We start from the raw sequence: 25821 nt of genomic DNA, 5'->3' as shown, positions 1-25821 counted from the left end.
CCATTTGTTTACCTCACATCTAATTTAGGAAGAATTGACTTAACATCCTGCACGAAAGGTTGCTTATTCTTTGGGCACTCCCAGACTGATGCAGTACCTACATGGAAAGGATGATATGTTTTCCTATGATGCATCATTCAGAGTATATCAAATTTATTTTAGATTACCTGACTACTTTTTTTGATATCTCTTTCATACATGTGGCATTCTGTCTCATGCAACGGTCTGAATCCTGATTTAGCAGCGAAATCCGCTGTCAAGAAATCCCCCAAATGATGAAAAAGGCAAATGGTCCTGCTTTTCCCTTGCCAGGACGCAGGTCACCAGGGCCCCTCCCTGGAGCCAGGCCCAGGTACGGGGCTCAATGGTGAGCATCTGGTGGCTGGTCCCGCATCCATGGGGCCTGGCCAAGCTTAGCCCAAAAAGGCAACGTGTATCTCCCTTCCCATGGGCCCACCAACCGTAGGAGGGACCATGGGGGTTTGGTGCGATGTGAGCTGGATGGTGGCTGGGGAGGGGGAACTTGGTGGTCTCATCCACAGCTGCAGAGGTTGGCAGAAGCTAGCTACATGGAACCTCACCTCTTTGGCAGGGAAGGAGCCTAAGCTAGTGCAAGAAGCTGTCCCTTAGAGATAAGGTGAGAGGCTCAGCCATCTCTGGGGGGCCCAGTGTAGAGTTGCCGCTCCTCCACACCACGTGGAGGAGTCAGATGTGGTGGCTCAGGCATCTGGCTCGGATGCTTCCTGGATACTCCCCTGGTTAGGTGTTCTTGGCATGTCCAACCGGGAGGAGGCCCTGGGCAAGACCCTGGAGATGCTGAAGAAACTATGTCTCTAGGTTGGCCTGGGAACAGCTCAGGATCCCCCTGGAGGAGCCGGACAAAGTGGCCAGGGAGAGGAAAACCTGGGCCTCTCTGGTTCAGCTGCTGCCCCTGCGACCTGTTCTTGGATAAGTGGTAGAAGATAGATGGATGGATGGACATGACGTATTCTGTCCAATAAATCAGTCTGAATGCTGATTTAGCAGCTATATTCATTTGGACCGTTGCAGTTTAGATGCAGCCTTTTCTGAAGTATAGCCCATGTATTTCTCTGAAACTCTAAATAACAACAGGCTCAGTGTTCTCTTAACGCAGCCCTGGGCATTGCTAGTTTAACACCCATATCTGGACGAGCACACAAGATTTGCTGTCCCTCTGAGTATGGGCGATTAAAAAGTATTGATTGTCCTCTCGCCTGACACCACCCATTTTTTTATAACCAGCGAGTAATTTTATATCATCGTCACTACGGTCTGAAATGGCTCCGCTAAAAGCTCTGGCAGATGGAGGTGAATATATGGTGCATTTATAACCACCATCAATCTAAACATTTATAGGTCTGATTCTTCATTTATAGGGAAAATTGTTGGGATCTCAAAAGAATAATTATTGAATAAAATCAACAGGGCTTCAAGAGGGAGTAGACTGGAAAAAAAACTCAATCTTAAACATATATGTAAAACATAATTAATTTTACATTGAAAGAAGAGCACCATTTTTGTATAAGGACATTCAAATAAGGATTATGCCCAGGTTGTGATAGAAGTTATGCTTGAATGTTACAATAACAACAAAATATCATCTGTTAACTGTCTTTTTTTCCATTTTTTGGGGGGAATGAAGACTCAAAATTATGGGATGTTGGCATATCTGAATGTAAAATCAATTTAATGATTCAATTGGAATGTACTGACTTTAACCGCAATCATTTGACCCTCAACATCCACATCCAGAGATTAATAAGAAGTTTCTTTCTTGGCCTAATAATTTCAATAAGGATGATGACATAAAGATTACAAGAGATGGTCCTGCTTTAAATCTTTTTTATTGATTTTGTCATGTTTGTTTTCAGGGGGGGAGAAAACAACATTGTCGATTACATTTATGTTCAATGAGCATTTCTTAGCCTGCTGAAAGCCTTTTTTCCATTAAAAATTTTCCTTCCAAAGCAAAAGGGAGCAGTTTAGCATTCGATATCCCCAGGTAAAACTGGATATCTGCTTCCTGGGTGGAACAGATGTTCAATTATATGTTCAGAACAAACACGAAGCAACAGATAAGAGAAAACAAGGAACCATCGTCTTGTCAAGCAGCCATGTTTCTTTTGAATGTCTAGTACATGGACTGGAGCTCCCCCACCCTTAATAACTTAAATTAGAATTATTGTCCCAAATAAAATGACATATTTTTGATTTCATTTTATAAAATGAAATATTTTTGACATATTTTCTCAATATTCTAATTCACTAAACATTTAAGAACAAGAAATTTGACCTTTAAGCATTTTGCACTACTAATAGGAAATGTAGTGTGTCATTTGTAAAGAAAACTTTGGTTCCTTATGTACAATTTTTTCATTTTTTTTTCTTGGTATTTTGTCTTTTATGTGATCTGCTCATGAATTTCCACATTATTTCCCACCAGCTACCCGTTAATTTAAAGATCCTCTCTTGCACATTTTCCATGCAGAAAATTCTAAAGCACTCTAATGAAGTATGTAGAAAATTTAGAAAAAATTGTACTTAAATTAGATTAGTTAAGAACAAACAAAGAACCAGCTTATTACCAGCTTAAAGACATTTTTTCATCATGAAATCCATATTACCAGTATCTTTTCTTTGTCCCTTTGTTGTTGCTTTTAAATAAGGGAAGTCAGATACATTTATTATGAATATAAAATAAACACCATCAAAAGGTCCAGCATGTAAATTACAATTCAGCTAAAATAATTTAAACCTAGAAAAAAATAAATTACCATTTATTTACTACTTAATATATGTTTAACAAAGCAAACTGAACTAACAAAGAAAACAAGAAAAAGAAATTATGAAAAGCCAATTTAGGGAGTCAAATAAGTAGTTTCTTGTGTTTAAACTGTCATTCGTATCGCTAATAAAATCATTCACTGTCATGTAGGGGGTCGGTATATAACCAGAAACTATCGAAATGACCCCCACATCAAAAAATGTCACATTACTGTGCGTTGTACCACAATAAATGCATCTAAATAATGCTTGAATACAAAGTACAAAATCTGACAACCTGCCCTGTCAGCTGTGTCTGCAATGACAACAATACATGTAGAAAGCGAGTTTTCTAAATGGAGTTGGGATTGGATCAGTGCAGGAAGTTGGAGGTGAATTTCTCTCCTGAGTCTGGTGCAGATCGTTTCAGTCACCTGGTGGGATTTCTTGTCTTCAGATGGGCTTGGGTGGGGGTTTAGGTGCTGCTGTCTTTGCATTTGCTCTGAACACAATCTGATTTTTCTGTCTTATTTTGGGGAGTGCTGTTCTCTGTCTCCATGGAGTCTCCATCCTTTTGTCTCCATCTGCTTCTTTTCCTGGATGTTTCACGCCCTTCTTCTTCCCGGACCAGAGAGCTACATCGTATACTTTCAGATTACTGAGTTGTAGTCAGACCGCAAAGTGCTCAGCTCTTTCGTTGCTTTTCTTTTTGTTTCTCCAGCTTGTCAAGAGCTTTACGCTGCTTCTCTGATGCCACCTGGACATCCCTGATACGTCGCTTCAGTGTGCTGCGGTCGGATGAACTGAGCACTCCCAGACCCTGTGGAGATATGATATTACACCGTCATTTCACAAAACCTTCCGATTTTGTCTGCATGTTCAGAATTTCAATAGGAGAACCAATCAACTTTCTGCTCTCTCTGTGTCAAGAGGGACTCTACAGTCACCTGACCTCGGACATTTGTTGAAGCAAATTGGTCCATTGATCCTAATCAGTCTTCTTCTTTCCCGATGACCAAAAAATATGTTGATACTAAATTCTTGTTTAAATCTGTCCTGGCAACTGGACTTGAATGTCTTCACTTGCAGATGTTTCACCCCTCACCTAAGAGGCTCCTTCAGTTCTAAAGGGGAGTTTCCGAATATAACTGCAAGGGTTTTGGGCGGGTCCAGGTTATGGTGCTTTTTATGCAAATGGTAGAATTGATTGGCAGAAAGTGTAAGGGGGTAGCTATTCTTATGGGGGTGTCATTCGTTGGAACAAAAGAGCAACTTTTGTGGGATCACCTGGATCGGAATATGAGAAGGTAAAGCTAAACAAAGGAGTGAAACATGTTGGATGACATGAACTGAGGTTCAGAGATGTTTTTTCTGCTTTGACAAAGATGGCTTCTTTGACTCCTCTCTCAAACCATCTGTCTTCTCCGAGCAGAATAGGGACACTGCTGTCTTCATACAAATGGCCCTTGTCCTCCAGGTGGGAGGTGGACCGCGGAGTCCTGTCCTGAAGTGGTGAAGTGGTGGCCATCCATTTGTGCAGTGGTTGTTTGGTTTCTCCAGTGTAGACATCACAGTTCTCAGTGCAAGCAACAGCATACACCACATTCTCTATGTTATGCTTGGATGGTTTGTCCTTGGACTTCATCAGTTTTTGTTTCAGGGTGTTGTGGGGTTTGAAATATACCAGTATATGTTGTTAGGTTAACTGAAGAAGCCTCTCGGATGAGGTGTGAAACGTCTTTAAGTGCAGAAATTCAAGTCCAGTTGCCAAGAATTTGCTGTGACCTGGATGACTGAGTACCTCCACAGTCATGTTGTTGCTGAGCTTTCTTTTATTGCTAATATAGGTGGTCACACTAATTTACTGGATGATGCAGACCTGTATGTGAATGTTATATGATGTCAAAGGAAAGCAATTTAATGATTTGATACCTGCTGATGTTAACTCTAGTTGTATGGTTGCTAATTGCTTGTCTGCACAATATGGACAAAAGTTATGGGGAGACTTCTCAATTATTAATACGAAATATTTCATTGTAATTCCCAAAAAAATGTATAAGATCTAGCCATATTGCCATTCACAAACACTTGTGAGAGAACTGCTCTGAGGATTTCAGTGAATTTGAGCTTGGCTCTGTCATTTGATGCCACCTTTGCAGTGAGTCATTTTGGGAAATTTCATGACTCCTTATCCTAGATCAACTGTTAGGTCGCATTATTGAAAAGTTAAGTAGTTTAGAGTAGGGGTGCCCAACACATAAAGGCAACGCAGCACAATCACAGAGCCCTGCCTTTCAAAATAAAGTACTGTGTACAAGAGAACACACAATGTAAAATCAAGTGAATCGTGAGCCAGAGAATACACTACAGCACAGGTAGTGTGGGCAGATTTTTCTGTCAGTAAAAAAGAGGTTTTGGCCAATTATCTATCCCAAATGTGGCATTTGGCACTTGATTGACATACAGTACTGCCAGTCTGAGATCTCGTTCCAAATACCATTCCATCATGATGGAATGGTATTTGGTGATCATTTGGAAGTGTGTTTGAGGCTGGCTACCAGCAACTACTGCCGAGATATGCAATCCTGGATGATTTCATCTGCTCCAAGACGTCATCAGAGGTAGGTAATGGTCAAAACTGTACAGAAATATATTGTGCCATACATGTTCATGCTATTATGCTACCGCTTATCCTGCATGAAGGGTCAGAGGGATGCTGAAGCTTTTCTCAGCAGTCATTTGGTGAGAGGCAGGGTACACCCTGCGTCTGTCACCATTAGATTGCAAGTCAAATAAAAAGACAAAAAAAACATTCACTCTCTCATTCACTCATTTGGCCACTTTTTCCAATTTACCTCCTGAACTGCAGGAGGAAACCGGAGAACTTGGAGAAAACCCTCGCAGACATGGGGAGAACAAACAAACTCCACATAGAAAGGCCCCTGGTGAGAATTGAGCTCAGGGCCCTTCTTGCTGTGAGGTGGGAGTGCTTACCACTGTTCCACTGTGCTGCCCTTGTAAAAAATGTGTATTTTAAATATAAAGTATACTCAATATATAGATAAATGAACACACGTTTAGCAGTTTCATCGTTGTTGGATCATTTTGACTTGGTCATTTCAAAAAGCCAAAAGAGTGTGGGCATCCCTGGTTTAGAGACAACAGCAACTCAGCAGAGAAGCGCCAAGTCACCTGCAATCATAGGAAGGGGGTCACCCATTACTGAGGCACATAGTGTGTCCAAGTTTGGCTGACTCAGCAACATCCCAAACTCGCAGTCTGTGGTTTCCATCACCACAAAACTATTCTAGGAGCTTCAAGATACCAAGATACCTTCAAGAGACTTAGATACCATAGTTGTAGTAAAGCGTGATATTGCCAAGCATGATGTCAGGCAAAGCAAAGCAAAGCAAAGCAAAGCAAAGCAAAGCAAAGCAAAGCAAAGCAAAGCAAAGCAAAGCAAAGCAAAGCAAAGCAAAGCAAAGCATAATGCCTCTGAACTCTGCAGGACTGCACAAAAAACATCTTCTTCTGTAATTATTATAGATGGACAAGTCTGAGCTTTCACATGCCGGGAGAACACCACTTGTTTGACTGTAAGTTCCTCTGGATAAATGGGCAGAGTCATTCAAAAAGCCTTAATATCACCAGATTCATAGTGTTATATAATTTATCTGTAGCTGCAATGGCAAGTACTTCTGCACATTATAGTGTGACCAGGGATGCTAATCTATGTTATCTTTCTGCTGATAAGAGGTAACAAGATAATGCTAAATTAGCTATTGATGCTAATCTATCTACTCTGGTTCAAAATCCCACTGACGGGACTATCACAAAACTGATATAACTGCTGATGCTTTCTTGTCTTTTGGTGATAATAAATAACTCACAGCTAAAACAGCTATTTGTGCTAATTTATCTGCTTACATTGAGCTATTAACTGATGCTAAGTGCACCAAAGTAATAATCAAGCTGAATTCATCCACTGCCCTCTGCTGATGCTAAGATTGTTTCTTATATTAACCATGTCAACTAAAGCTAATCTATCAGGCCTAAGAAATTTGGGTACTGATGCAAATCTATCCGTTGATGTAATAGTAGCCTCTGCTGACATGCAACGTGTCAAATCACCTTCAACTTGCCGCCGTCCATTTGCAGCAGCTGCTCTCCATCCACGTCTCTTGCAGTGAATTCTGGGACATACTGCTCCATATGGAGGCTTTGCAGCCACTGACACACTTGATGGGTCGTCCAGGTGGAGACGGGGGGCGGGGGAGGGGGCTCATCACTGGGCTAGAAAAGAGGGCATTCCAGACGAACTAGCAATCAAAACAATTTAGGTCTGGAGATGAAACTTTTTTGAAAGCTCTCAAATTTAGGTTGTTCATCTGTGTGTGTGTGTGTGTGTGTTACCTCATCAGAGGATGGTGACAGTGTTTGGTAGGGATGTGAAGACCTGGAGCAGGATGATTCGGCAGGGCGAGATGAGGAGGAAGAGGGGTAAGGAGGTGAAAAGTCTTCGCCCAGCGCTGACTCCTGCAGGACATATGGAGTGGTTGACATACACTGCTTATTTATGTTTCTTCAGACTGTTTGAATACACAGACATTTTGGAGCAAACTTAAATGAATGTAGTTATTCAGTTTTTCCAACCGATTGCGCCATGGAGGAATTTTGAACCATGAAGAAAATCATTATTTGGAAAATGCTTGAATAATATTAAGGTAAATTAAGAGAGCATTTATCAAACATGGATTTTATATTTTTGAACCTTTTGGTAATATTAAATGGACTGCATGACATTTGGATTGTATATTGATGTGAATTCAATATGCAGGTTGTCAAGGACATAAAAAATATAATTGAAAAAACAAAAAGATATTTTGCAATAAGAAATATTCCAGACTATGTAATACATTTTTGTAGACATATACATATTATTTTTGAAACACCATTGAGCAGATATTTGTATTAAACAAAAGATGAGTAGAAAAGTTCTCCAAAGAGTTTTACTGTGATTAGTGCAAGAACATAAATTTAGATATTGTGACCTTTAAAGTACAACAGCAATTTATTATCATGTGTTAACACATGGACACAAACACATATGCACGCAGTTATACAGATATACACATTGTGTGTATTTGCAGACACACATTGTCATTATGGGCCTGATGACTAATGGAGCTGTTTCCTCTGGGGGAGACAATAAAACTCATTAAGAGACTCTCTCTCTCTCTCTCTCTCTCTCTGTCTGTGTCTCTCTCTCTCTCTCTCTCTCTCTCTCTCTCTCTCTCTCTCTCTCTCTCACTCACTCACACACACACACACACACACCACTGACCATTTACTCTTCCACTACCACACATTATATCACCCTGTTGTAGGACTAATAAGGATAATCTCTCTTATCTTCCTCTTATCTTCTCTTGTAACAGCAACTCAAGCAGGTTGTTAACCACAAAGAGGATTTTTTTCCTCAAGATCTTCTTTCTCCTTCTTGTCTTATCTGTCTTTGCCCCTCAGGGCAGGGGCCCATCAAATGAATATCCCCACAAGCTCTGCGTGCCGTAAAAGGCGACTAAAAGAGGACCACATTAAAAGAGAGGGCAGGATGCTGTTGGTGGTTACTGACAGGGTTATTAAAATCAGCATATCCCCAAGGAGGTAATAATTTAAAGAAGAGCTTAGGCTTAGATCTGAGCAAGTCCATTCATTGCACTAACAAAGAAACCTGGTGACATAGAACAGCATCGGATGATCAGTCTTATGAACCACGTCACAAGGATTACCATCAGAATGTTGCTACTAGGAACTAGGAGTAGAATAACACCTGGGATTGGAAACAAATAGTTTATAGAAGACATAGGCACCTGGAATGCTGTATTTCATATGAGAACCATAACAGACAGAGCAGCGGAAATGCAGAAAGCTGTCGCCATGTATTCTGTTGAATACAGAAAAGCCTTGGATAAAGTTAAGTCAAAAGGACCTGTTTGAAAATCTGAGGCTCATGTGGATGTTGCCGGCTGGTTCTGGTGGCGGATCTTTCCTAGTTGTTTTGAGGGCACAGATGGGCCTGGTCCGTGTGTGCAAATCCATCTTGGTATTGATCCCCGTACAGCGTTGTACAATGGTACAAACTAACAGTTGCCAAGATAAGAAGATTTTGACAAGAATTCACCACGACCTGGATGACTGAGAACCTCCACAGTCATGTTTATGGATATAGAGAGCTGTGAGACAGGGTTGTTTGTTTCTCTGGATCTTTTCAAATAATCATTAACTGCTACTCAGAGCGCTGGAAGGTGAAACTGTTTTTCTGGCAGTATCACTGGAGGACATTTCAGAGACTCATTGATGCAGTGGTTCCAGGGAGTGAGGGGAAGAGATTATCAATTAACTGCAAGAAGGTGTGGTCATTTAAAAAAAAAAAAAAAATCCTGAAAGTCAAAGACATCAAACATTTTTTTTTCTTGCATTTACCTAGGTATCACTATTGCGGAAGACTCAAGATGTGGAATGGGATCAAGATTACGCTTGCCAAATCCGCTTTCTCAAAACTGGAGAACAATCTCAGGGATGGGCCATTAACTATGAGGACCAGGTTGTGTTAACTGATTTGCTAGAGTATGTTTATCTTGTGTTGATGGGGAGTATTGAATCTAGGTGAATAAAATTGAACTTGAAAAACATTTGGAGAGTTGGAAAATGTGGTTCCTAAAGAAGATTCCTTGGATAGATAAAGTGATTAATGAGGAGGCGTTACGAAGAATAGATAAACCAGAAACTAATCTGTGAGATAAGGATCAAGCTGATGAGATTTTGGGACATATGCTGCAATAGGATGGCTTGAAAGACATGACATTGACAGGAAAGTTTGAGGGGAAAGGGACCAGAGGACAGAAATAGATGATGCGAACGGTCAATTTCACTTGAGTCGCTAAGTGAGAGAGGTTCAAATCATCAGGAAATGGAACTGATCGTGATAGCCGATGTCAGAGTTGTGGCAGACCATGATCTCCCTCATTTAAGGATATGGTACCGAGACAGGGAGAGAAGTTGTTGTATTTTCTTCCAAGATAATAACTAAATAATATGCATTAGGATCCAGAATGATTAATAACATTACCATGACTAGCTGATTGTTGATACTTCTGTACCTGTGAGTGAGACTTGCGAGGTCTCGTGGAGCCAAGTGGGGGGATTTTGGGGGAGCAAGGCGGAGTACCAGAGGAGGGTAGAGAGCCCCTGTTGTCAGTGAACCAGGAGAAAGGGACAAAGGATCCAGCAGACCGGGATGGACTCTCAGAGGGATCCCTGTGAAGCAAAAAGAGGTCGGAGATCACAGTGTCATGCGACTGCAAAAGATAATAAAGGGCTTACTCACCTGCTTCCCACTGAAAGTCTGTTGGACTTATCCTTCTTCACCCTGATGTAGGAGCGCCTCAGTGTCACCCTGAAAGATTAAGCTTCACTCTCACTGCTTATAGTCTGTTAATGCAGAACAAGGTACTCAGAGTAAAAGTACAGTTTTCTCTGTGCATCAAAGATCAACTGTGCCTCACCCCAGATCCAGGAAACGTCTCTTGGTTTTCTTGTCGAAGATGACGGTGGGGCTGCTTGAGTCAGCAGGACTTGAATCCCGACTTGAATCAGACATAAGAACTAATACAGAAAAAACATGTAAACTGTCAAATCCCACTCTAGACCTTTTGTAACATAATTTTAGGTAAGATTTCTGAGATGTCCACTTTTGGTCCTGAAAGTGCATCTGTTTATGTTCTCCAAGCAACCTTTTAGTACATTATGTTCCAGCTTGGCTCTGCAATGACTTTTACCAACCAAGGGCCTTTATCCAGGTGTGAAGGATATAGCATCATAAGGTTCTTCAAACATTAGGGTGTCATTCATTCATTTATTCATTGTCTATTCTGTTTATCCTGCACTCGGTGTCATGATAAAGCGGGAACAAATCCCCTTTGTCATTGGGGAGCTCATTGAATCTAGTCTGAACTGAACGGCAGTCAGTCACAGGGCCACAAATGAGTGGCATATGATTTACAATCCCACTCACACCTCTGGGCAAGTCTTCAGTTAACCTCCTGATTGCAGGAGGAAAGCTGAGATCCCAGAGAAAACCACACAGACACGGGAGAAAATATACAAAAAAAGGCCACTTGTGGGATCAAACCAAGAACCTTCTTGCCACGAGGCAGCAGCGCAAACCAATGGGCCACTGTATGGTCATTAGTTGGGAAATACTACATTAATAATCTAGAAGATACATGGTCTTTATATAATATAAACTGTTGTTGGTGACATCGTTCATTCATTTTTCTCAACCTAGGTTGTGAGGGACTGGAGACTATTCCAGCTGCCGCTGGGTGAGAGGTGAGGTACACCCTGAACCGGCTGCCAGTCGATCATGGGGCCACATAAAGACACAAACAACGATTCCCACACTCATTGACAAGTCTGGACAGTTCAGGGTCGCCAATTAATCTAATGCATGTTTTTGGACTGTTGGAGGAAGCCGGAAGGACACAGGAAGAACATGTAAACTCCATACTGTGTTGCTCATTGACATCATAATCACCTTAAAGGGACTAACTAAAAGGAACAACCATCCAGATGTGAGATATAAATGGTCCCCTACCTTCGCTGTCTGGCCTCTTGTTCCTCCTAAAATAAACCGGTGAGACTTCAGGGGACGGGAAGGATTTAGTTGGGGACCTGCTGGGCATCACCAGAGCTTCCTGTGACGTGGCGTTCGTAAGTTGGTGGTAACGCCCTCGTGGGGGTGTGCCCAATGAAATTCCTCCGTCTTCTGGGGAGCGACGCACCTATCGAAGTAAATTTAGTTTAAAATTGCTGTCAGTTTTCTATCTTTAATGATGCTACTCTTTGCTTAGCATCAGTCTTACCAGTGATGTGTCAAATGAGAAGGATGGGTTTCGAGTTGAGAGTAGTGAATCAGGAGAGGGCGATGACCCACGCATGGCCAGGTGGAGAGGAGAGCGGGCTGAGTTTGACAGACTGTCCTGGAGCGTTAGTACACACACGGTGGTTATCATGACGACTAGGACACAGGGTTTCTCTAATCAATATATCACTTTCCTCAATTATGTCAGCTGGACATAAGAAAATACCACAAACGAATAATGACAGCAACAGCAAGTGATATGAATCTGATATGAGTCCAACACCCAAACTGAGGTCTGGTGTCAATCAGTCACCAAGTGACACCTTTTCAAAAAAAAAAATAAGAAAAACTCTTTTTGGTTTGTAGTTTTATAGAAACTCAAGAAAATTCTTAAATGTCCACACACACAGTCAGAATCTCAGAATCTACACTGAAGAGTGATCTATATCTTCTGATTTATATTCAAATGCTCAGATTTTGTTAAAAACGGGAAACATACTTATTATGTAAAGAACACCTCATCTAAATTGGTAAGGGAAGGGTTCGAGACCACACATAACATCATCCATTCCAACACAAAATAAATGAAACCAGTGTGAAACAACTTCCTTTTTTTCGAAAAAGGACATCTGCAGCTCCAAAGAACAGAATTATGATACTGATATCACACATGCAAATCTCTCAATAGTTATAATGTTTGTATAATGTTTGAAGAGTTTGAAGAGTAAGTAAAAAAACACAAAATTGGAGCAAGTCTCAGACCAATTTGCCAAGTTCAAGTTTCATGTAATTCTTTATTAAACTTTTATTTGTCTCACTCCCTTTTCATTACCTAAAACAAAAAATTACAGTCAGGTATCTCAAGTGAGGTGGGTTTTAATACAAAGTCTGGCCAAAATAACCATGGAGGGGCAATGTATGTTGTAGCAAAAGCATCTTTGTAGATGACAACCACTGCCAAAAGGGTTCGATGTCCTGAATGTTATTTATAATATAAGTGACACAAACACATATTGAATGGTTCATGGAAAAGCAATACGTTAGTTGGTATCTTAATTATATTTTAGTCCAGTGGTAGCTCTGTCCAATTGCAACTCATCTGTTGAGATAACATTAGGCTAGGACTTTTCCAACTGAAATTGATAACTTTCTTCATAAAAAAAAAACTTAAAAAAAACTGCCTGAGTCTGGTACACTCTGACCTCAAGATAAGGGAACCACCACCCCGCCTGTTGCACAAACAGTGAGATCATCTCCCCCATCTGACCTTCCTATCCAGACTGTCGTCCCCCTCTGTTGAGCTGACACTGTCACGGTAACGGGACCTGGAGGGACGTTGCCTCCTGGTCTTGATGGACAGCTGGGCACGGCCTTTCTGGATGCTGTTGTCCAGCAGCTCAGTCTCAGGGATCGCCTCATTCAGGTCTGCACCACACCATACCAACAATTAGTCAATCTACCAGAATGCTCTTTCAGTGTTGTGCTTCCGATATCTTTCAGTGAAATTCTGACAAATGATCATGTACAGAAACAGTTAGAAAAACATTTCTTTGATGATTAACATTCAATAAATGTAAAAAATGTGACTCAGTATCTTGAGCAGTTTTGTCACAGGTGGTAGAGCTATCTTGGTTACTGCCATGGCAGCTTGACTGCCATCAGCATGTAAAGGGGTATATGCATTCAAGTGTCATGAACTTTGAAGCTGCAAGGTGTGAAAGTGCAAAAAATGTTTAGATCATTTTTAAACCTCTCATTCATCATAATGAGTGACTGAAATAAAACAGCTTTTGGATAATACAATATAATGACATATGCAAGCGTATGAAATCAATTAATGGTAGTCATATTTAAATTCAACTATTTGTGCATTTTAGAAGATAATATTTGTATGCATTCACTGTTGAAGAAACAAATGATGAGGTGCATTAGAGTAATTTTAAATGATAAAGTGGTGTATAATATTTGATATTAACTCCATGGAAACAACTGGTGAACATCAGTCAAACACAGCTTAAACTAAGGCAGGGCGAAATGTGAAGCTTTTTTTATTGTATCAGCCCACATGAGTCGAGAGCCTTGTCATCGCCCCCTGCACTTTTAATTGGCTCAGCTGATGGCCTTCCTCATTCTCCACAGTGTTGATATTGATAGACTGTGCTGTGCTTTTCCATATGCGGTTCTGTATTGCTGCTCATTCCTTCCTGGGCCCTTTCATATTTGTAAAGTGATAGGTCACAGCTTTATAAACCTGAGCCATACTACTCATGTAAAGCAAAGCAATACAGATCATAATTCAGACTTCATTTTGGATCTTAACTGATCCTGCCCTCATTGATGAGTCAGCATCAAACATTACACTTCAATGACTCCTTCAGTTTGATTAGATTTCTGGATGTAATATTAGGACAGGCCCCTTCCCCCCAACCTCTCCACCACCATCTGTGGTTCATTCCCATCCATGCATGATTCTAAAGAACTCTAGTGTCATTATTCTTCTTCTGTGCCTTACATTCTTCTGAGCTGTTTTTTTTTATGATTTTTTTTAAGAACTAAATGTATTTATTACTGTATTTACTTGTAAAGATCAATTCATTTGTTCTGTTAGTTTTATTGTCGACTTATTTGATGTCCAGTTTGCATTGAATGGTACTTTTAGTCTCTCATGATTTACTGCATGGCCACATCCGGCTGGCCTCCCCCACACAGGCTGACTTCACTTTATTTCCCAGGGGACAGCTAACCTAAGAGGAGGGGAGGCGGTGGGTGGAGGTAGAGGAGGCTTAAAGGGGTGAAACATGCCACTGAGAGGAAACAGATTTAATATAGACAAAGGAGGAGTGGAGAAACAGGATGACGACTGGGGAAGAGAGCTGAGACAGGGTGTGGGAGGGCTGTAGAAGCTCTAATGGCATTGAAAATGGCTATTAGAGGGGGGATGCAAGAGGAACAATAAAAGATTATGAATGCAATAATAAAACGGAGAGAAACAGGGAAATAAATGGAAGCATGGTAACAAGATTTTAATGAGTGTTTTATAATTTTGTCACAGTTATATTTAAATTCAGCAAGTCATGTTCTTTGCAACTTTTTCTTCAAAAGTGTTGTATTCAAATTCAAAAATAACGATTTTTTGACATTATATAGCGATTCATATTTTGAAATTTAATTGTATTCTAACTTTTAAAAAATTTCAGTGAAATTGTCTGTCATTTTTTTGCAAAAATGTATTAAATCTATAAAAAAATGTATCCTTTTTTCTTTGATTAAAATTTTGACAAATATGCAATGATAGACAACTTTTGACATGGTAAAAATTACCCAGAATAATTCTTCAAATTATCAACATGTATAATTTTTGTCAATAATGGATTTATATGCAGTACTTATAAATTTCTTAACATTTTTAAATTTGATCTGCATTCTTTTTCATCAATATTCAGCTAATGAATTGTACATTTTCAATTGATTCTCTTTGATATTTTAAGCAATGAAGTATTAATCTATGAATCTTCTTACTACTTCTTATTTAAGTAAACTGCTTATTTATTTATTTTTTCAAAAACTCTCTTCCGATTATGATATGTTTGGGGTCTTTATTGCTATTTTATTTCTGATAATGCCAGACTAATTTAGTGACACAGCGTTTAAAATATTGTTTGCTAATGTATAAATAATTTCTGACTAATTCGTTTCTTATTATAAAAACTACTTTAGATTTAGCAAAGTATTACATAAAATAATCTTGCAATTCTTTTTTATTCATACTTTCTTTAAACACATCGATCAATCCTTAAACTTAAAAGAGTAGATTATTAAACTCAAATCTCATAAAATCAAACTCTGTATGTATAAAACATCAAGCACTGCTGAAAACTCACCAAACACGTTGTCGTTCTCTTCTGGGGCAGTGGACATCCTCTCAATGATCTCTGTGGAGAATTAAACCCAAAAATGCTGTTTAAAGACCAGCAAGTCTCTTCTGCACATATTGCAAGCTTCTCTTAACGTGGAAAGAGACAATCAACATAGAGATAATCGGCATTTTTATTCCCTGATCAAAATATCGGCGGTGTGAGGGGCTGAGCTGAAGTGAGGCTGGAAAGATGGACAGGCTGACAAAGACCCCATCTCTTAATCTTCTGCAAGAGGAAGCTCATGGAGCAAAGCAACACCATTCCATAGAAGGGCAAATCACTGGTCATGACACCACCCAACATACTTCAGAGCAATATCACAATACATTAGCACAGATATCTATGGGGGATTATGCATATATATGTTTGCAATACAGTTTTGGCTTACTCCTCTCCTTTTATTGTGGTTACCATGACGACTAGACACAGGGTTTCTCTAATCAATATATCACTTTTCTCAATTATGTCAGCTGGACATAAGAAAATACCACAAAGGAACAATGATGGCAACAGCAAGTGATATGAATCTGAAATGAGTCCAACACCCAAACTGAGGTCTGGTGTCAATCAGTCACCAAGTGACACCTTTTCAAAAAAAAACATAAGAAAAACTTTTTTTGGTTTGAAGTTTTATAGAAACTCAAGAAAAATTCTTAAATGTCCAGGCTGTCTTTGCCAGCAAATTGAGGTAGTGTTGCAGGTCAGTGATCAGGTCATTATCAAAATCATTGCTGCCACAACATTTATCTCACCTTCACCCCATCACAATCGTTCTCACTGCTGCATTTTGTTTTTGTGTCAGCCAGTAAACAAAGTCAGACAGGGTGGAGGCAGACAAGTGCGCACACATAAAATCCCCCCCCACACACACGTACACACACACACACAGGCACATAACCTGACAGCAGGGAGAAGAGGCTGGCGAGGCAAGGATGAAGAATCATGATGAAGGAAAATAAACAGATGAACTCACCTTTCTTTCTCTCTGATGACTGTCATGACACATATGTCTCTCTGAAGACCGCGACTCCCAGGGTTCTGTAGGTTTGCACTCCCATGCAGGAGAATGTGTGTGGCTGATAGAGGATTGTGGGCGCTGTAGTCCTCCTCCAGAATGCGTCTGAACAGTGAGAGAGTGGACTGGCTCACCACCACTGCAGCCTCGATCTGAGACAGCAGCGAGGACAGCGAGACCCTGGAGGGGGAAGGGGAGGAGGGATGATAGAGGGGGAGGGGAAAGACAACACTAGATGAAAGGAGACAGGAGAGGAGAGGGATGTGAAATGAAATTACATCCTATGACAGAAAATGAAAATGGTGACAAATAAGATACATATTGTTGAAAAAAACAACAACAGTGGAGAAGTTCATAGAAAAAAAACATGGGCAGAAAGAACCACCTAGAAGGTAAAGTGTACGCTAGAACATACAGGACTGCTGGCAGAATTTGCTAAATAAGTCATTACCGAAACGGTACTCTTGATATCCCAAACAGGTCATCGATCCATTGTCGACAGCTTATCTGGGGTTGTGTCGCAGGGGCAGCAGCCAAAGCAGAGAGGCCCAGACTTCCCTTTCCCTGACCGCTTGGTCCAGCACTTCCAGGGCAATCCCAGGCCAGCTGAGAGACATAGTCCCTCCAGCATGTCCAGAGGCTTCCTTGGGGTCTTCTCCCGGTTGGACATGCCCAGAACACCTCATCCTGACCAGACGCCACCACATCTGGTTCTTCCCTATGTGGAGGAGCTGCAACTCTACTCAGAGCACCTCCCAGATAGCAGATCTACTTACGCTACATCTGAGTGAGAGCCTGGGCAGCCTCGGGAAAAAACTCATTTCGGCCGTTTGGATCTGTGATCTGGTTCTTTCGGTTACTACCCACAGCTCAAAACCGTAGGTGAGGGTGTGACTATAGATCACCCGATAAATTCAGAGCTTCATCTTTTGGCTCAGCTGTTTCTTCACCATAACAGCCTGGGGCAGAGTTCGCATTACTGCAAATGCTGCACTGATCTGCCTGTCAATCTCCCGTTCTATCCTTCTTTCACATGTGAGAGCTAAGGATCATGTTCTGATTAAGCCACATCATCTGCAAAAACCCAAATCAGACCCCCTCAACTCCCTAGAAATTATTTCCATAAGAGTTATAGACAGAATCGGTGACAAAGGGCAGCCCTGGCAGAGTCCAACACATCACACTTACTGCTGGCAATGTGGACCATGCTCTGACACTGGTCATGCAGAGACTGCGTGGGTCATATTATGGGATTCGGTAAGCCATTCTCCTGGAGCAACCCCCAGAGGAGTTCCTGAGTGACATGGCTTAATGTCCTCTGCAGAACCAGAATCAGAATCTCATTATTTGCCAAATGTGCAATGTACACAGGAATTTGTCATGGTATGACAGTGCCCTGTAGCAAGGAATTTAAGATGAAAGAACAAGCTATAAGTAACAGAAACATTAGCTCAGCAATATATAAAAATATAAAACAAAGAAAACAGGTAGTGCTTGGGAAATGCATATATTTAGTTATATATATATATATATATACAATGAGTAGGACACTATTTGGTAATGGTGGGTCATGGGGGAGTACGAGGTCCGGGTCAACAACATATACATAGACTGGTCGGGCAAACCTTCATGCCCCTCAAGGATCTTGGGACAAAAACCACCTGTGCTGTTGTGTGGTGGACCAGAGTCTTCATCTTCAATCCTGACCGTATCGTGCACGATGTGGGTGGAAGCTGCTTGGCTGTTCTGTCATAGAATGCCTTCTGTTTCAGCTTTTTTCTTTTAATCTTTGTTTGAGTTTTTTAGATTGTTTTTGCTGTGAATGACTCGGCAGAGTGGTGCGCAGTTTTCTGTTCATTAGCAGTTCAGCTGGTGACGTCCGCACTCAAGTGGTGATGCTTTGTAGCTGAGTAAGCAAGACAGGGGTCAGAGTTGCTGTCAGCAGCTTTCTACAAAAGTTGTTTAAGAATATGTACTCCCTTCTCGCTTTCCCATTTGATTGTGCATACCTAGGAATTGATACCACATCATTGAAATCATACTGTGCTAAGAACTCTTGCCGCTCTCTGTTGCTGGCACATGGTCCATTGTCAGTCAGGACCGAGTTTGGTATGCCATGTCTGACAAAAAATGGATTTCACATTGGTAATGACACCGGCTGATGAAGTTGTGATGAAGAATGGCATTTCTGGAAAGTGTGGGTAGCAGGGGCGGTGTGGCGCAGTAGGCAGAGCAATAGTCTCCGGAACCGAACATTCCTGGTTTGAGCAAGGCACTGAACCCCTGGTGCTGATGGATGGAAGCCATGATGGGTTAGTTGCAGAGAATGAATTTCCCCAGGGGGATTAATAACACAAAGTAATCATTACCTTTTTAAATGAAGTCCATTCCCACTTTGTGCAATGGTTCTGCTGGAACAGCTGTTAGCATCATTGGCTCCTTGGTTTGCTTGTTTCTATGCCTCTGGCATTATTTCTCATCCACTTATCAGTCTCTCAATGTCTCAGTTAATGACAGGCAAGAATATTGTCTCTCTCACCCTCCTTGTGCAAATTTTCATTGCAGAGATGATCTTCATGGATCCTGTATAGTAAGTCTTTTCTAATGTTTGTGGGGCGATACTTCTGTGTCGTCGAAGTAACAGTCCATTGACAACACACCTCGCCCCTGATGTAGTAGAACTGTGGATAGGAACCCAGAGGCCATCCATTTTCAGGATTACCTGCTGTAACTCTACGTCCTTGTCTGTTTCATCCACTATTTGTTTTGCTACCGTGTCTTACAGGATGGCCGGGAAATCATGTTCACATGGTTTGGAACATCCTCATCCACTGTTGTCCCTCCAGCTCCTACAGGGGCTGTTGAAAGTGTGTCAGTAAGTATTAGGTGCTTGCTAGGTGTGTAAAAAAGACTGTACAACAGGAGTCTGGAAGGCACACAACTCTGACTGGCCTGAGTGCACCTGTCCTGCTTACACAATTCCACAATCTCACTAGCCTTACCCATTCACTACCTCACCCACTCGAGTCATGTCCTAACTCTGCTGTTTCTCTTATCCTTGTTTGTCCCAGCCCTTACACATCCTGCCTATTTTTGTTTATTATCTTATTCATTGGGATTTATTTTTGTCCCTCTATTTATATTGTTGTTTAGTTCTGGTTGTGTATTTTTCACCCTCACTCTTCCTTGATGTTGCCCATTGTTATCCCTGATGTTGTTGTCCACTATCTATTTGTAGATGTCTTGCTATCTTCTGTCTTCTGCCTTTCTATTTATATTTATTTTCCTTTTTTGACATTATTACTGTTACACTGCTGAAACAAAGGAAATTCCCCTATGGGGATCAATAAAATTTATCTTATCTAAATCAGTTCAAAGTCATTTCTCTTAATGGTCAGTCTCCACAGAGAATGTGGGTAGGCCATATATGTAACTGTGGAACCTCTCAAAACCAAACACTAACCCCAGGCATTCTTCTCCCGTCTGAGCATATCTGCATTAAGTCGCTGTCATGGACCTGGATGTGTAAGCCTGTGGCAGTAGTGCACCAATACCATTCTTCAAGGCGTCCGTCGACACCTTCATCCTCTTTGTTTGGTTGAAGAACACTAGTACAGGTGCAGTGCTCCTAGTGTCTTTTACAGCTTTTGACTCTCTTGGTCATGTTTACATGCCCAAATAAAATTGTTATCTTTACACGGGAGTACACGAATGCAGGATGTCTCTGAAGACAGATTTGGAACAAAATGTACCTACAAAGTTCGCTATCCTCATGTTGCATATATACACCTGTCCTGACTGTGGGCCTCGGCATGATCTTTTCTTGATCTTTCTTTTCTTTTCTTGACACCTTCTTCTGAGATCTTGTATCCAAGAAAGACAACTTCCTGAGCTCCAGAGTAGCATTTGCTTTTGTTGACCTTCAGTCTATATTTTCGCAGGCTCTCAAATACTCTTGTTCGCCTCTCTATCGTGTTCTTTGCCTGGAGGCCATCACACGACAATGTCATCAATATAGACTCTTACACCATCCAGTCCCTCACTGATGTGTTCCATTGCTCCGTGGAACATTTCAGAGGCTGAGATGACGCTAAAAGGTAACCTGAGGAAGTGACATCTTCCAAAATGCGTATTAAAGTCACAATATTTGATGCTGCTTTTATCCAGCTTTATTAGCCAGAAACCTCATGAAGCATTTACTTTTGTAAAATACTTGCCACCTGCCATCTCACTGGTGATTTCCTCACATTTGGGTATCTGACAATGGTCGGGCTTAATGTTCTCAGCTAGATCTTTTGGGTCCATACGTATGATTTTTCAATGCTGTTGGAACTTGTTGAGCAGCATGCACCACAGGTTGTGCGCTTTCTTTGAGTTGGATTTTTTTATGTAAATGACAATACTTGGAAACATCTGTCAAGCTTTGCAGAACATAGTCAACAACCGCTTACAACCTTTTAACCAGCTTCAGTCTTTCACAGGTCTTGTCACCCAGTAATACCCATTATAATCTTTTAGTGCCAGCATTTTGTCCTGCATTTTAGGTTTTTCTTTCATTACAACGATATCTGCCAGGCTGCTGAGATTCGGTTTAGCACCCATATCGTTTCACTGATGTCAAAGTCCTATTAAATAACAGTGATACTGTCCAGGTCTCTTCCTCAGCATTTTCTGACTCATATGCGAGGATCATTATTCTATGATAATTGTGTCATTTTGAAAATGTGTCATCCGCATTGTTAACAGATTTGCTCTAACACCTCCTTTTCTTACTGAAAATAACTATTTGGCAAGGGTTTTGCACAGCAACAATCGAGACCAAGGCCATATTTATATTAGGAAATTGAACTTTAGTTCCAAACAGCAAACCCAGGGTTTGTGTATCTCCGCGCTTGCTATTAGCCTTTGCACTCTTGCGTTTTGGTGACTAACGGCACAGGTTAGTGTTACACATTCAACACAACACTCTACAATGATTCAACCCTGGAGTTCTCTAACATAGAACCAGGAGGAAATACCAAAGTCATCATCATCGTAATAATTCGCAAAGGATTCTGGGGTCCGCTGACCAGTTCCCGCCCCACGCTACAATATACAGACAACACAAATATGGCTAAATTCAATCGTACATCGATGACATTAACAGGCATGGAGAAACAGAAGGACACTTATTTTGTATACAATCAATTAACTGTAAGAGTAAATATGATTAAAGGCCCGTGAGATAAATTCTTTATAATTCTCCCTCTCAAAACTTCCGCTCCGGACATTCACGCACATTCACGCGCAGTCATACATCGTGGTGGCATGTACGCGTTTGCTTCTGCTGATGTAATAGAATAAACCATTTTTCACTTACATGGAGGGGGAATGGCTGAACGACTACAAGAATAACATTCTAAAGAGACGTTTCATTTCGTTATAAGGATGGGGATTGCGTGCGACAATTATTCAAAGTGACAAAAACATGAAGCAGAACGAATGAAACGGATAAAGTCACAACATCTGGCAGTCATAAATATGTTAACCCCCCCGTCTTACGCAAGACGCACGAGGTCATAAAACACAGGTCTTTCCCGCTAAGTTCATTGAGTCAAAGATGGGTGACATCGAGGCGGCCCCGGGTGGACAAAGAAGGTGGGTTTATAAATACTCAGGTCTCTTATTTGAAAAAATGTATTTACCAAGTGTCACGGCACTTTTTTCGATTGAGGCTCGTTTTGCGTGTGACTTGTTGAAACGGGAAATGGTTGCGCAAGTACTGACGCTTTGTTGCGAGGATGTTAAGTCGCTATAAGTTTCCATCATGAAAATCCATGACCAGGATGTTACTGAATCTTCGCAGACGTGATTTACTGTAAAACAAAATTCTGGGATTTGTCCGTTTTTGCGGCCTCCACCACGGGACCGGACTTTGTTGTCCCGGTGTGTTCAGATGTGATCCAAGAAAAACATTATCTTTGTCTCACTATGTCCGATACTCCGCTAGGTGAAGTTATCAATAACTTCCAATAGTTTAAAATATCCAATCGCAGTTTTTAGAAAAGGAAACTGCTTACCTTTAGTCGTGCACGCTGTGTGGAATCAACGGTTTCCCGTCCTCGAATACCTTCAAGCCTGCTTTTCTCCTGCTGAGAATCACGTCAGTAGGATCACGTTAGTTGACATCACATTATTTGATGATCACGTCGGGGTCACCAATTTGTCCGTTTTTGCGGCCTCCACCACGGGACCGGACTTTGTTGTCCCGGTGTGTTCAGATGTGATCCAAGAAAAACATTAGCGCTATCAGGAACTGTTTAAGCAATGAGTGGTTTATTAGAGGTCAAGAAATACACTTACGAGAATTCCCGGGCACGAGAATTCCCGGGCCGAAATGAATGTCACCCCGAGGGGATCGTTCACCCTCTCTAGACGTCCGCTGAGGCGCGTCCAGTCGGATGTGCAGATGAGGAGATTTCGGCCCCAACTCCAAGGAGTGGCCGTAATTTATACCACTATATGGAGGGTCAAGATTTCTTCCTAATATGGAGTTGTTTTTCACACCCTTTGGAAAAGGTCAACTAGGTACCAGGCCGTGTCATGAACTGGGCCTCCAGGCCTTCTGGGATTCGTCATCACTAGTGCATTGGGGGTGTTTGTGGAAAAATACAAAGTTGGGTGCGCCTTTGCCATCACGTGATGCATTCCCGCGCATGTATCTCGCACAAATTTTAACAGATTCATTTGGGATTTGCAGGCCTCATGACGATAACCTTATCCAAGCAGTTATTCGTATCCTGGATGACTTGACCGAGGATAACTTCAGGCGCCTCAAGTGGTTCCTAAGGACCCGAAGGGAAGTCCCTGTGTCCCGCCTGGAAAGGGCCGACCGCCCAGACACTGTCGACCTGCTGTTCAGCCACTTTCCCCAGGAACGACTGGAGATCTTGATTGGTCTCCTGGCTGACATCGACAGAAATGACCTGGTCGTGCGACTGTCTCGAATCCAAGGGGGTAAAGTTAATTGTGCCCTGCCTGACATGTACATGGGAAATTACTATGCCTGTCAAATTTGAGTTTACTTGAAACTGTCACCCCGATTTACTGCCTTTTCTAAATCAAAATGCAATAGAAATGGTCAGTATTTATAAAAACTGATTCTAGAAACTATCTAGATTTCAATCAGACAAGACGCTAATGAACACGTACTTGTTTGAACTGCAGATGATTTCACCCTTTTTGAGATGTAGTTGGATGTTACCGGCATAAATACGTAGCAACACGATTACTTACAGCTGGGGCTCTTGAGGTGAGAGTAAGTGACCTTCCCCTCAGCCCAGAAATAACCCCTTTAAAATCTTTTTTAAATGCATTTGTTTAAAATAACATACACAGTTGTACATATTTGGGCCATCATTATCTTGCGATTGAGCTTGAATTAAAAGCTAGCTCTTAAAAGTTGCCGCGTCTAAGCCTCTGCAGTATAATTCCCCCCCAAAAATTACTCATAGTAATGGCAGGATGGTTTGTACAGTTTTGCTTAAGGTGAACAATTTCTCAAGATTGTAAAGGTAGAAATATATATTATGTTTTGTACCACGAGGAGACATCTCAACGCATTGGCGTTGACTTCTCTAACTCAGCACCTACAATTCGGCCTCCTCGGCTTGCATGAATTTAAGTTTACAACAAAACATGTCTGTACTGCTACATGTGATAAGATAAGAGACCTCATTCATGGAGTTAATCCCATGGCTCACATTATGGAACATGCCTTGTACTACAGGAACATTCTTTTACATATGCAAGCTTTCAGAATATGGTGAAAAATGTTTTTCTTATGTCTCCTTTTGATTCTAAAACTTCTTTGGCTCAATTCCAATATAATGTAATGAGAAAATTCCTAATACTATCAGGTGTTTTATGGTCATGTGACACTCTGATCTCAGATGATGTCATGTTTCGCTTTCTGTCTCCATTTCAGATGGCATTCGCTAAAGACAGCCCTGGCACCCATTGAGTCACAGATGCTGGAGTCCAGATTGTATTTCCGTCCCCGACACCCACAAAAGAACACGTCCAAGACTTCTATGGATTTGCAATTTTAGAGAATTTTTTTCCCATTACTGTTTTCTAAATAACAGTAAAGATCACTCATACACGAACAGGATAGGATAACTGAAAAGCCTTTTTGAAATGTGGGCAACATAGGACCAGTTTATGACACAGTCGACTCAAAATTTGCTAAAAATCAACAATGGCAAGAAAATAGTGAAATTTTTTCTTATATACTAATGTTTTTGTTGTTCCCCCTGTAATATATATATATATATAAATATAAGATATATATATATAATGTATATTTTTAAATTTCAAAACCATTCAGGAGGAAAGAAATTCAACCAATTTACATAACTGAATTCAAATTTTCCTCGGCACTTCCATGAAAAACAGTGAGAAACTATCTGAAAAATAGCCAGAAAGTATTTTCAACTTAGAGGAAATGTTTCCTTTGCAGATATTAATAGAATGCGTTATCAATCAAATTATGTTACAAGATGTTTAATCGAGACTTAAGCTGCATTCTGTCAAAGATATCTGAAAAGATAGTTATCGGTTGGGGTTTTTTCTTTTCTGTTACAAACCTTTTGGTGACTGGGTTCATCCTCAGAATGGCGACTCATTTGGGCAAAGGAGTTTAGTTTATGTTTTAATTTCAACCACTTTACAGTTTTTATTTCCCAATGTACTCATTTATTTTAGATTTTTGTCAAAAACTATTCCACAATGAAAGCAACAGGATTTTTTTAATTACTCCCTGGGGTTGTAGGATGTGTTGTAACCATTCAGTAAAGCTGTCAGTTCTATAAAGTGAAGAAAATACCACTGTTAATACTATTTTTTTAAATATTTTTGATACTTTCCAAATCAAATGCTGTTGATACACATTTCACAAGTAATCATTGTACTTTGGTACATTTTGAGTAAAAATGTGTTGATCCCAAGTCATCTCTCTGCAAATTCTCTTGATACTCACTGGCTTAAAATAAAGAATGTCATGTTCATCAATAGTATGCTTTGACCCAGACTTTTTGGGGGTAATTTTTTTTTTTTACCAAAGTTTAATTTCTAATCTGTCTCCAAATTACATCTCAGTTAGAGAACCTTGAATAAATTGTCAATGTGGTGAAAAGCGG

The 25821-nt window shown here is 40.8% G+C and overlaps 2 protein-coding genes and 1 long non-coding RNA gene across 4 annotated transcripts; 1 reads left to right on the top strand and 2 right to left on the bottom strand.

The window, feature by feature from the left end:
• Positions 1-1850: 1850 nt before the first annotated feature.
• On the bottom strand, positions 1851-16884 carry samd14 (sterile alpha motif domain containing 14). Of its 2 annotated transcripts, none has more exons than XM_086154949.1 (11): positions 16601-16884; positions 15592-15642; positions 12978-13135; positions 11712-11823; positions 11444-11630; positions 10353-10452; positions 10175-10243; positions 9948-10104; positions 7198-7320; positions 6916-7077; positions 1851-3604 (listed from the first exon to the last, which is right to left on the bottom strand). In XM_086154949.1, the coding sequence occupies exons 3-11, from the start codon at positions 13127-13129 to the stop codon at positions 3470-3472; spliced, it is 1197 nt and encodes a 398-aa protein (XP_086011075.1). In that variant the 5' UTR covers positions 13130-13135; positions 15592-15642; positions 16601-16884; the 3' UTR covers positions 1851-3469. The 2 variants fall into 2 exon arrangements, with proteins under 2 accessions (XP_086011075.1, XP_086011074.1); XM_086154948.1 differs by having other exon boundaries at positions 11712-11828; positions 16601-16883.
• Positions 16885-16899: 15 nt separating this feature from the next.
• On the bottom strand, positions 16900-23368 carry LOC147229483 (uncharacterized). The gene is made up of 3 exons (XR_015106794.1): positions 22702-23368; positions 19012-19500; positions 16900-18931 (listed from the first exon to the last, which is right to left on the bottom strand). It is a non-coding gene; the product is annotated as an uncharacterized LOC147229483 (long non-coding RNA).
• Positions 22194-25817, top strand: LOC147229482 (uncharacterized). The gene is made up of 3 exons (XM_086154950.1): positions 22194-22279; positions 23382-23638; positions 24609-25817. The coding sequence occupies exons 1-3, from the start codon at positions 22242-22244 to the stop codon at positions 24620-24622; spliced, it is 309 nt and encodes a 102-aa protein (XP_086011076.1). The 5' UTR covers positions 22194-22241; the 3' UTR covers positions 24623-25817.
• Positions 25818-25821: the final 4 nt, after the last annotated feature.

The sequence above is a fragment of the Fistularia commersonii genome, chromosome 11 (genome assembly GCF_037954325.1).
Source record: "Fistularia commersonii isolate RoL2024-O1a breed Wild chromosome 11, RoL_Fcom_v1.0, whole genome shotgun sequence".
Classification (NCBI taxonomy): domain Eukaryota; kingdom Metazoa; phylum Chordata; class Actinopteri; order Syngnathiformes; family Fistulariidae; genus Fistularia; species Fistularia commersonii.
This window is presented reverse-complemented; position numbering and strand designations above follow the sequence as displayed.